The sequence below is a fragment of the Perognathus longimembris genome, chromosome 10, assembly GCF_023159225.1.
Source record: "Perognathus longimembris pacificus isolate PPM17 chromosome 10, ASM2315922v1, whole genome shotgun sequence".
NCBI classification, from domain to species: domain Eukaryota; kingdom Metazoa; phylum Chordata; class Mammalia; order Rodentia; family Heteromyidae; genus Perognathus; species Perognathus longimembris.
This window is the reverse complement of record NC_063170.1, coordinates 65,234,456-65,244,438: the sequence shown is the minus strand read 5'-3', so window position 1 is coordinate 65,244,438 and position 9,983 is coordinate 65,234,456. Positions and strand designations below refer to the sequence as shown.

Here is a 9,983-nt window from a genome sequence, read left to right as displayed (position 1 = left end):
TAAACATTTTCCAGCAACCCCGGCGGAAGCGGTTGAGCACGCCACACAATACACAGAAGCTACTTGTTTGCTGTGGGTAAGACCCACTGGGCCCCACGTCACAGAGGTGACTGGGGGCTATTTCTCCTCATATTGATTAATGATTTTTATTTGAAAACAACATGCATTATTTATATAAAGGAAAATGCTTTATTTTTTTTTTAAAAGAACCATGTTCAAGAAAACACAGAGAGGTAGAAAGGAAAACTCTCTAATAATTCCATCATCCTTATAGTCATCTAGTCAACACGTTATTTCCTTCTGACCTTCAAAAGGTATATGATACACATTTTTATAAGAATAGGATGCCACAATACCGGCAGATAGCCGCTCTTCCACCTCGCAGACATGAACACACATTTTCATGTCAAATAGGATCCCCTAGGACTGGCTTACATGGAAAATGCCATTACTATAACTAATACTTTTTGAATAGTCAAGATGTTTCAGTTACATATAATTTTACCTAATGCTGTAGTGAATACCTATGTGCATGCTTCTATATATACTCATCTAGTTATTTCTTTGGAGTTAATTTCTGCAAATGGAAACCAGGTTATAATAGACACGTATCACCTGCTATGTCCACACAGGTTGTATCAGTTTGCACTTACCGGTAGTTGAAAAAAAGAAAGCCCATGTATTTTGCCCCTCACTGCCACCAATCGTGGAAATTATTATTTTTTAAATGTTTTATGTCCTGAGTAAAAGTGGGATCATGCACTTGTTTTAGTTAGCATGTCTTTATTCAGCTTTAAAGATGAACAAAAATGTTTCTGTGCTGAGTGACCATCTGGATTTCTCTCTTCATTGCCTGCTTGCTTGTGAACTTTGCACATTTTCATCTCCGGTGTTAATATTTCTCTAAGTACACAAATGCGAGCTTGAGGCCAGGTCCAGCCAGTCTCTGGGGGGGCTGTGAGTCTTTAATTAGGCCACTAGATTACCCAGTGTCCTTCTCTGACACTGGCCCGGAGGGCCCCGCCCCACCCCGTGGGCATTTCCTCTGAGAGAGGTGTCACTCTTTCTACAGAAAACCCAGTTTCCTTTGGTTGCTGGGTCTCCTTCTTTGTGGAATAATTTGAAGTTTCAATACCGCACCTGGTCCTCACCAGATATGTTCAGTACTGCTTCTAACACCAAAAAAGGAGCTTGTCACTTCGGGCCACAGGGAGGGGGAGGCCAAGGCCCAGAGGGCTCAGACAACCCTCGAAATACAGAAGACACCCAGCATGGCCGACACTACGTCGACTACTACTAAGAGGGAACTGAACTCAGGTAACACCACGAGGAGCCTAGAATTCTTTCTGTGTTAGGAGAAGGATTTGAAATCACACACTTTATGAAACTGTGCTCAACATCAGTTTGGTGACGGGGAGCTTTTCCACATGTTCTGATGAGCCGGTGGTGCAGACTTGGGAGTTGAAAGTAGTTGAGAGGTGCCATCTGGCCTCTGCCACTTACTGTGTGACTTTGTGTCGGCTCTTACCCAAGGTTTCTAGATGTAATGTGAAGTCATCATGTACCTCAAGTGGGGCTGTGAGAGGGAATGGGAAGTGTAGATGGGGACACAAGTGCCTGTTTTCTAGATGGTGACGCTGTGAGGTAGGGATTACCTCTCAACACTCTGTCTGCTGTATCTAGCAAGGCACTGGCTGGCCTGGAAAACAGGCAGAGAAGATGATCCAAAAGGAGAGAAAAGGAAAGGAAGCTAACTGGAGGTAGAGAGTCAGAAAAGTCAGACATTTCTACCAGGAGAAGAACACAACTGCCTAAACAATGTTCATCTCTTGGGAAAGACCCCTTGGCAGGGAGACAAGAGTCAACACCGAGTGAGCTAGGAAGGGGATTTGCTGGGTTAGCAGTCTTGGGTTTCCCTGACTCACAGGCTAGAACCCCAATGAGGGACATTACTGTGTGACCCAAAAAGGTTCTGAAATAGATACAAGGCTCTAAAGATTTTTGATACGGAGTGACCAAAATAGGCCACACAATGGCAGACACTTCCTGAGACTTCTCTGCCTAAAACCTCAGAGCATAGCCAGACCTATTTTAGAATAAGGAGAAATAATCCATTCCCACTTAGCCTGCCAATATCTACCACTAATGGAATGAGCTCATGCTGGTGAATTCTTTACAGTATTTTGGATGGGAGAGGCAAGAGAAGATGACAAAGACAATAATAGCCAACCCTCGTGTTGCTGTGCTATTCTAAGACTTTGCCATGAACAGCTGCATAGAATCCCTGCAGGACCTTGAGAGGAGACAGGTCATTCTCCTCACTGGTAGATGGGGAAACCAAGTCACCGAGCAATGAAGTAACTAGCTAAGAAAACATATGGCTAGGACCTCCCTCAAGCGTTTTCCTTGCTTTGTCTTTTTCTAAAGCCTTGGTTATTTTTTTTTTGTCTTTACATTTTCATACTTCTAGTCACTTTATGGTAGGTCAATTTTTATGTTTCCTGCCATGTTACACAGATACATGGAACTAGTTTCTTATTTCCAGTGCTATCAGTCTAGATTCCCTTTAATGACAGGACAGCAATTTAAAAACATGCTGAGAAGAGAGGTGACAGACGCAGCTCATTCTATGGACTCTCAACATATTAGTCACTTGGCTCACTGGGAACAAAATGATGTCTCCTGAAGAGGCCTGCTGGGTGGACACACCTGTCCAGCTCATGACCACAAGGGTGGGGCTCTGAACATGGTCCCACTCTTGCTGGTCGCGCCACGTTGACATTGAGCAGTGGGTCCCATTGGGACGTAGATGATGACAGCCTCTAAACATTCCCCTTGGTGAGCGCTGCCTGAGTGTGCCATACAAAGGTGCGCGGGGAGGAAGCCGCTCCCCAGCAGGGCGAGGCCCTCCTTTCCCCGGAAGGGAAGTGCGGTGCTGTGCGCCAGACGCAGTGAGATTGTGCAGCCCTGGACTTGGGAGAGCTGTGTCACTTTCTTTTCAGATTCCCCAAAAGGTGGGGGCAGCGGGGCCTCCACCCTACTGGACCAGGCATGCCGATGACCATCACAGGCAGGGTCGGCGAGGAAAGGGGGCGCAGGACGTCCTGCCAGCTCTCCCCATGTGGAATATTTTGACACTCGGTACTCACCAGCAAGCTGTAGAAGAACTCGTGGACGAAGAGCCCCATGGCGCAGATCAGCAGATACAGCAAGTGGTACAGGAACTCAACATCCAGGACCATGGCTCGGTAGCCCCTGGTGAACGTCCCACAGTTGCCCACGAAGCTCATTAGGAAGATGATCTTGTTGCAGACCTGAGGACAGCCGGGGGGAGGAAGCAGATGGCGTGCATCAGACCCAGTCGTGCGCGATCGCTCAGGGAGCGTCTCACGCACCCCTGCCCAGAACCGTTCTGGGACCCCATCATTTCACACACTGCTTTTCAGGCAGAGTACAAACAAACCGGCAGTCAAATAATTTCATGTGCAACCATAATCCCTAAGCGTGTGACTGTGGCGAAACAACATCTATGCATACTGAGATTATAATTTTCAGAGTGAGATATGAATCATTTCTGACATTCTTACATAAGTTAGTCAAACACAGAAGGCACCTATCCATGAACTCTGTGATCGGCATGATTCAAAGTGTTTCCTGAATTTGTGACATTCTAGACATTTCAGGGTTTCATTTTAATGAGAAATAGACAGTTCTTGTCTTTGCTCTCCCCCCCCCCCCCACCTCTATGTTCACAAGGAAAATGAGACTTTTCTTGGGGAAACAGAAGTAAAATGTCAGATAAGTTCGATTTCCCTGCCCTTTCTCCTAGGAGTAAGTTCCGGCTTTCCTTCAGGGGTTTGTCCATAGCTTGAGGTCTGGCTGAGCTGCCTGCTGGGTAATCGCGTTTGATTTTCCAGCGAGGCACGTAGCCAGTCAGAGCCCTCGGCATCCACTCCGCTCCTCCCTAGCAGTGCAGCAAAAGACTATTTTGTTCTTGTTCACGGAGTGTGAACTGGATGGTGTAAGGCTCTGGTTCTGCTGGTATTTGCCCCCATCTCCCTGCCCCCAGACTGTAGAGAACCCTCAGTAGAGAGGACGGGACAGAGAACTGGGCCCTGACATCATGTCTGGGTCCCTGTATTCAGCTACGCCTGCAGTGACCCTCTTGGTTTTCTCTTCTGCTTCTGCTTGCACGAGTGGGTGTGCGATGCCTGTGTGACACGGAGGGAATCCTAGCTCATTGACTGGACGATCCAGTCCCATCTGGGATAGAAACACCACACCTACAAGTTGACCTCCAGGAACATGTGGAGTAACTCCAATCGGAAGGCTAGAGAGGAAGCTCTTCGAATGTACTTGGTAAAGCCATCTTCTGCTACCCTAGCTTCCTTGGCCGCAGCCGGCGGGCACCCGTGCCAGCTAATCTGCAGGTCAGTGTAAGTGAGCTTCTCCTCAATCAGATACGTGAGGAAGCCAACACCCAAGAGAACCTCTGGTGTTCTCAGGTGAAGTGTGCCGGCCGCCAAGTGTGTCGAGGTTCTAAACTGGTGAGGGTCTTTCGTGGGGTGGGGGTGGAAATCACTGGCTCACGACGACTCACGCGGATGGAGGGGGACAATGAGGCTGAGGCTGACGTGCCCAGTTCCCCCCACCTTGACGGAGAGCAACAGCTTCGTCTGAATCCACTTAGCTCTTCAACTTTCACTTCCATCTCCTATTTGCTCAGGATCTCGGCCTGCTGTCCTCACTCCCAGGTCATCAGCTTCCTCATCTCCCATCCGGCTTCCAGCCCCAGCTCCTTCCGGAAGTAGCTCTTGTGAAGTCTTCCCTGGGGATCCTGCCTGGGTAGATTTGTTTCCCCGCCCCCCCTCTGCTCCCCATTCCATCCTGACCACAGCTCTCTTTGTTCAACCACCACCCGGGCCTCTTCCTCCAGTCTCTGCACCTCCGACATTTCTTCCTGCCTGTCATCTTCCTCCTCCCGTGCCTGCCAGGCGCTCTTTCTCTTTCCTCAGTGTCTCCACTTCCGTCGCTCTCTCCTTCTCACGTGACCAAATGATGACTCCTGCTGATCTGCTCTTTCCCTGATAGCTAACATTTTTGTCAAGTGGTAATTAATGATCTGATTTGAATCTTCCCCACAAATGATTTGTGGTAAAGAAGTGGATCAGTGTGCAATGATTATAGGAAAGAAAAGGAACAAGAGAATCCATGGAAGACACCTCTATGGTATTAACATTTCTTCTCCCTTCCCTCTCTTTTCCTTTTGTCCACCCACCCTCCCACCCACTCATCCAGTATTTCCTTCTTAAATAGCTTCCTTTTAGTGCAGGTGATAGCTACCCCTCCCTCTTCAGCCTTATCTACCAGCCATTGTGGTCATGCATTCCCCGATGCCAAAGCTAACAATACCGCGCTGTGTCACCTCAACCCTAATACATCAACAATCTGAATACATGCACCCTGCAAACTGGATCACTGCGTGACTTCCTTTTTACTTTGTAGCATTATTCTCTCAGTCACGGAGGCCTAGAAATCTAGAGTTATATCTGTCTCTGTCATTACCAAATGAAGACGGCAATGTCTTCTCTGACTGAAGAGAAGGACCCGAATGCGCTTCTGACAAGGGCAAGGCACGGGAGAGCCTTCCTTCACACGGGGGACAGCTGCACCCTCCTCTCTTCGAGACTAATGACCCACACCCAGGAGTGTCGTAGTCTTTCAAACACTCCTGCCGCCCCCCCCGCCCCCCCCGGCCTGGCCTCCTGCTGCAATACCTGCGAACCACTTTTTGTTTCACTGGGAGGCTGCGTCTTCATTGCAGATGTTCATAAACTGAAACTGTTTGGGTTTCCCGATTCCCACTTTCTCAAGACTTGTGTTTCCCCTGACAGTCACTTACGGCTGCCACTGTGACACGCGTGTGTGGGCTTCTCCAATCAGTGTCAGCACCCATCTGGGTGGCAGCTTCACTTTTATTTTGGTATAGGGACCTCACCTTCTTTGTGTGCTGGGGGGGGGGGTGTAGAAATTTCTGGAAGGCACTTTCAGATCAATAAAATACCTGGCGTGCTACGTCCAAATTTTCTCCCCCGCCCCCACTGGGACACCTGTGTGATGTAACAGTCTTCACGTTGGCCAAACCCTCCCACGGACGCAGGGGCCATTAGCTTCAACTGCAGGGAGGCGAGTTTCCATGTCTCCACGACTCCCCAGCCCGTCCTCAACTCTCCTCACCATCCGCCCCTCCCTCTGTGTGGGATCAGCTCCTCTCTCCAACTTATATTTTTCTGTATGGTCTTTGCTGGACGTGAATGCATGTTAATATTTCATCATTTGGCTTACTGGCTAAAATCTGTAGGGCAAACAGACCTTTGGCCAGATCAGCAAACGGATTTAAATCTCAACTTTGATCTTCCGGCCTCATCACTGAGAATGAGATCCCCCCCACCCCCCCGCCCAATATGATACCATCCCTGAACTCACGATGCACCAGGAAGCTCAGGGGGAGATGGCCACCCATGGCCACTCTCTCACTTGTGCTGTCTGAACCGTTGACACAAACCATAGTTTTTGTTTTGTTTTTCCTCTGGGCTGAAGCCCAAGGACCAGAATAGAAAGCCTGCCTGTTTACCCACAAACACGCAGCGTGCCTACAAAGATATCCATACTTACATTGAAAGCGCCCAGCAGAAACAAGGTGGGCTGCAACCCCACAGAAAAGATCAGCCGTAGAATGGTGGAAGCAATTAAGGCCCGGATGCCATGGGGCTTGGGCAGGGCAATGACGATGGCCAGCGAGATGAGCATGGCCGTCCACAGCAGGCCGGACCAGTGCGGCTCCAGCGTTCCTGGAAGAAGAAAGCAGGAAATGCTAGGACACCAGGTCACGGGGGAACAGGGGACAGATCGGGGCGGGCCCACCTCACAGCGTGGGGATTTCCAGCCATCCTATCTGTTCGTTTCTGTCTGGGAAAATTCTCCTCCCCTTCCTAGGCATCTTAGGTGTAACTTAGACACAGCCACTTCCGGGAAGTCTCCCCCAAGCCTTTATTCCTCAAAAAGTACACCAGGTGTCCCCTCTTTCTCTGCGCATTCCTACATTTTCTGGAAAACCAAGACTTTCTGTGCTAGGCAACTGTCTGTCCCTGAGCTGTAGGAAGTTACCTTCTGGCGTCTACTTCCGGCGTTGACATCTCTGTCTTTCTAGATTCCACCTTATTGAACCTCGCCGGACACTTGTTCAGTACCTAAAGCTCACACGCATGTGTCACAAGTCACTCTCAGGGGAGAAGGCAAGCTGCAAGCCTACGCTCTTTTGCTATTAAAGAAAAGCTCTAGGTCCCCTGGCTGCATCAGACTTCCAAGGGAAGGAGGGAGGCAGCTTCCGTGTCAGGAGCATCATCTACAATTAAGATTATCCCTGCAGTCAAAGAGCTTCCACCAGTTTCTGTCATCTCTTGCTATTGCAAGTTCTATTTAGAGTGTCCCACGAGATGTCTTGGTTATATAACATGAGCCAACATGACTAAAAATATAGTTCTGTAAAACACTCATTAAAAAAAAATATAAAACACCCCTATTGCAAATGCTGTCACATTTTTGAGTCTCCCTTGGATGTAAACAAGCAGGCCTACATGATTAAGGACACTTATATAAAGTTTGCTTCTTTGGAACTGCCGGGACTGCAGCTCCATCCGGCAAGAGGCGCAGGTTGCAGCGCTTGCACCCGGGCCAGGCCTGGTCCACTGGTCCCCTAGCCCCTGCCGCAGACTTCGGTCCACCTTCCATATCCATTAACACTGGTTAGAAACGGGCCGACACTTTTGGAAATTCAAAGTCTGGTATGCATGTCACTTTGTGTCCATGTATGGACTTGTCAGGTGTATTAGGCCCTCGGTGTTATGGGTTATTCAATGCTCCCAGTCATGTCAGAGAGACGGCATAGACTCTCTAGTATCAAGAAATTTCAGTCTTAGGCTACCAACCTCATCGAGTGAGGCAGTGAATGGATGGAGGTTACGGGCCTCTGAAGTTAGTGGTCTCTCACCCTCACTCTACACAGAGTTCACCAACTATTAAGTATGGAATCTGATGAACTTGGGCAGTGTGTGTGTGTGTGGGGGGGGTGTGTGCACACGTGCGGACATGTGCACACACACAGCATTACAGTTTGAACTCAGGATGGTATGCTTGCTAGGCAGGTGTTCTATCACTGAGCCATACCTCTCGCACTGTTCTGTGCTGGTTATTTTGAGACAGAGTTTTGTTTTGTTGCTGGGATGGCACGGGGACCATGATCCACCTGTTTCACGTTCCTATTATAGCAGGATGACAGACACCTACCACATGCAGCTTCTTCTTTTGAGATGGAATATCATGAACTTTTTTTTTTTTTTTTTTGGTATGGGTTAGCCTGAAACTGTAATCCCCCCAATTTTAGCCTTCTACACAGATGGGGTGACAGGCACTCACCACTGAGCTCTTGGTTGAGAAAGGGTTTTACATGTATGCCTGGGCTGTCCTTGAACCATGATTCTCTCCATCTTAGCTTCTCCGATAGCTACGATTACAGTTGTGAGCCTCTGGTGCCTGGCTGATGGAGTGACCATCAGATAAAACTGCCACCACAATCACAACACTGAATATTATCACCCTAACATGTTTCCCTGTGCTTCTTTGCTTGATGCTTTGCCTTATTTCTATCCCTAAGCAACCATGATTCACTTTCTTGTCATTATAACCTTGCGTTTTATAGAATTTCATGAACATGGACAACTATGGAAGTGGAGGTGCGGCTCTAGAAGAATGCTAGCCTTGTATGAAAAAGGTAAGGGATAGTACTCAGGCACTGAGTTCAAGCCCCAGTACTGCCACAAAAAAGGAGAAATAATTTTAGTGGGCAGTCTTTTGTGTCTGACATTCATCACTTACCAAGTGATTAAGAGTCATTTGGGGGTCTGGGAATATGGCCTAATGGTAAAGTGCTTGCTTCGTGTACATGAAGCCCTGGTTTCGATTCCTCAGCACCACATATATAGAAAAAGCCGCAAGTGGCGCTGTGGCTCAAGTGGTAGAGTGCTAGCCTTGGGCAAAAAGAAGCCAGGGACAGTGCTCAGGCTCTGAGTTCAAGTTCCTGGACTGGCAACACAACAAAACAAGAAAAAAAAGTCATTTGGGTTATTAATGTGTATTGGTATTACATTTGTTCCATTGCTAAGTAATATTCTACACTATAGACTACAATTTATTCATTCATTCAATAGTGGAGGGATATTTAAATCCTCCCCAGTTTGGAGAGGCATTATGAATAAAGCTACCAGGAACATTCAAGTACAAATCTTAGAGTGAACATATGTTGTCAGCTCTCTTGTGGACAAATGCTTAGAAGGAGACGTATTTTTTTTTTTTTTTTGCAGTACTGGGGTTTGAACTCAGGGTCTCATACTTACTAGCCAGATGTTTAAAACTGCTGAAGGTAGATCACAAGCCTTTTGGCTTTGGTTAATTTTGGAAACGTAGAGTCTTGCTTTTTGGCCTGGGTTGGCCTCAACTGTGATCCCCTATTGAGACTTTCCGTATAACTGAGATGACAGTTGTATACCACCACAGCCAGTTTCTTTTCCTGTTGACTTAGGCTCTAGAGCTCTCTTTTTCCCCCTCCTAAGCTAGCCTCCAACTGTAATCCTCTTCATCTCCATCTCCCTAGTAGCTAGGGTTACAGGCATGAGTCATTGTCACCAGCGCCTAGCAGACTGGCAGATCTTAAATATGCGTAACTGTATGAAGCACTGTCATATGGCTTTCCAAGGTGACTGCCATTCTGCCTTCCCCTTGGCAGTGAGAGTTCTGCTTCCCGCACACCGTCACTGACACTTGGTCTCTCGGCCTTTGCAATGTCGCCATTGAAGTTGGCAGTGATATGTTACTGTGGTTTTACGTTGCATTTCCCTGACAACTAGTGACACTGAATGTCTCTCCAT

At 47.9% G+C, this 9,983-nt stretch overlaps 1 protein-coding gene across 14 annotated transcripts in view; it reads right to left on the bottom strand.

Moving 5' to 3' along the window:
* The window catches only part of Itpr1 (inositol 1,4,5-trisphosphate receptor type 1), a 292,664-nt gene that overhangs the window by 31,690 nt on the left and 250,991 nt on the right, over positions 1-9,983 (bottom strand). For all 14 annotated transcript variants that reach the window (XM_048356179.1, XM_048356178.1, XM_048356180.1 and 11 more), the window contains 2 exons: positions 6,676-6,851; positions 3,150-3,314 (listed from right to left, as the gene is read on the bottom strand). In XM_048356179.1, coding sequence (XP_048212136.1) covers positions 3,150-3,314; positions 6,676-6,851 — 341 coding nt within the window. The remainder of the gene's footprint in view (positions 1-3,149; positions 3,315-6,675; positions 6,852-9,983) is intronic.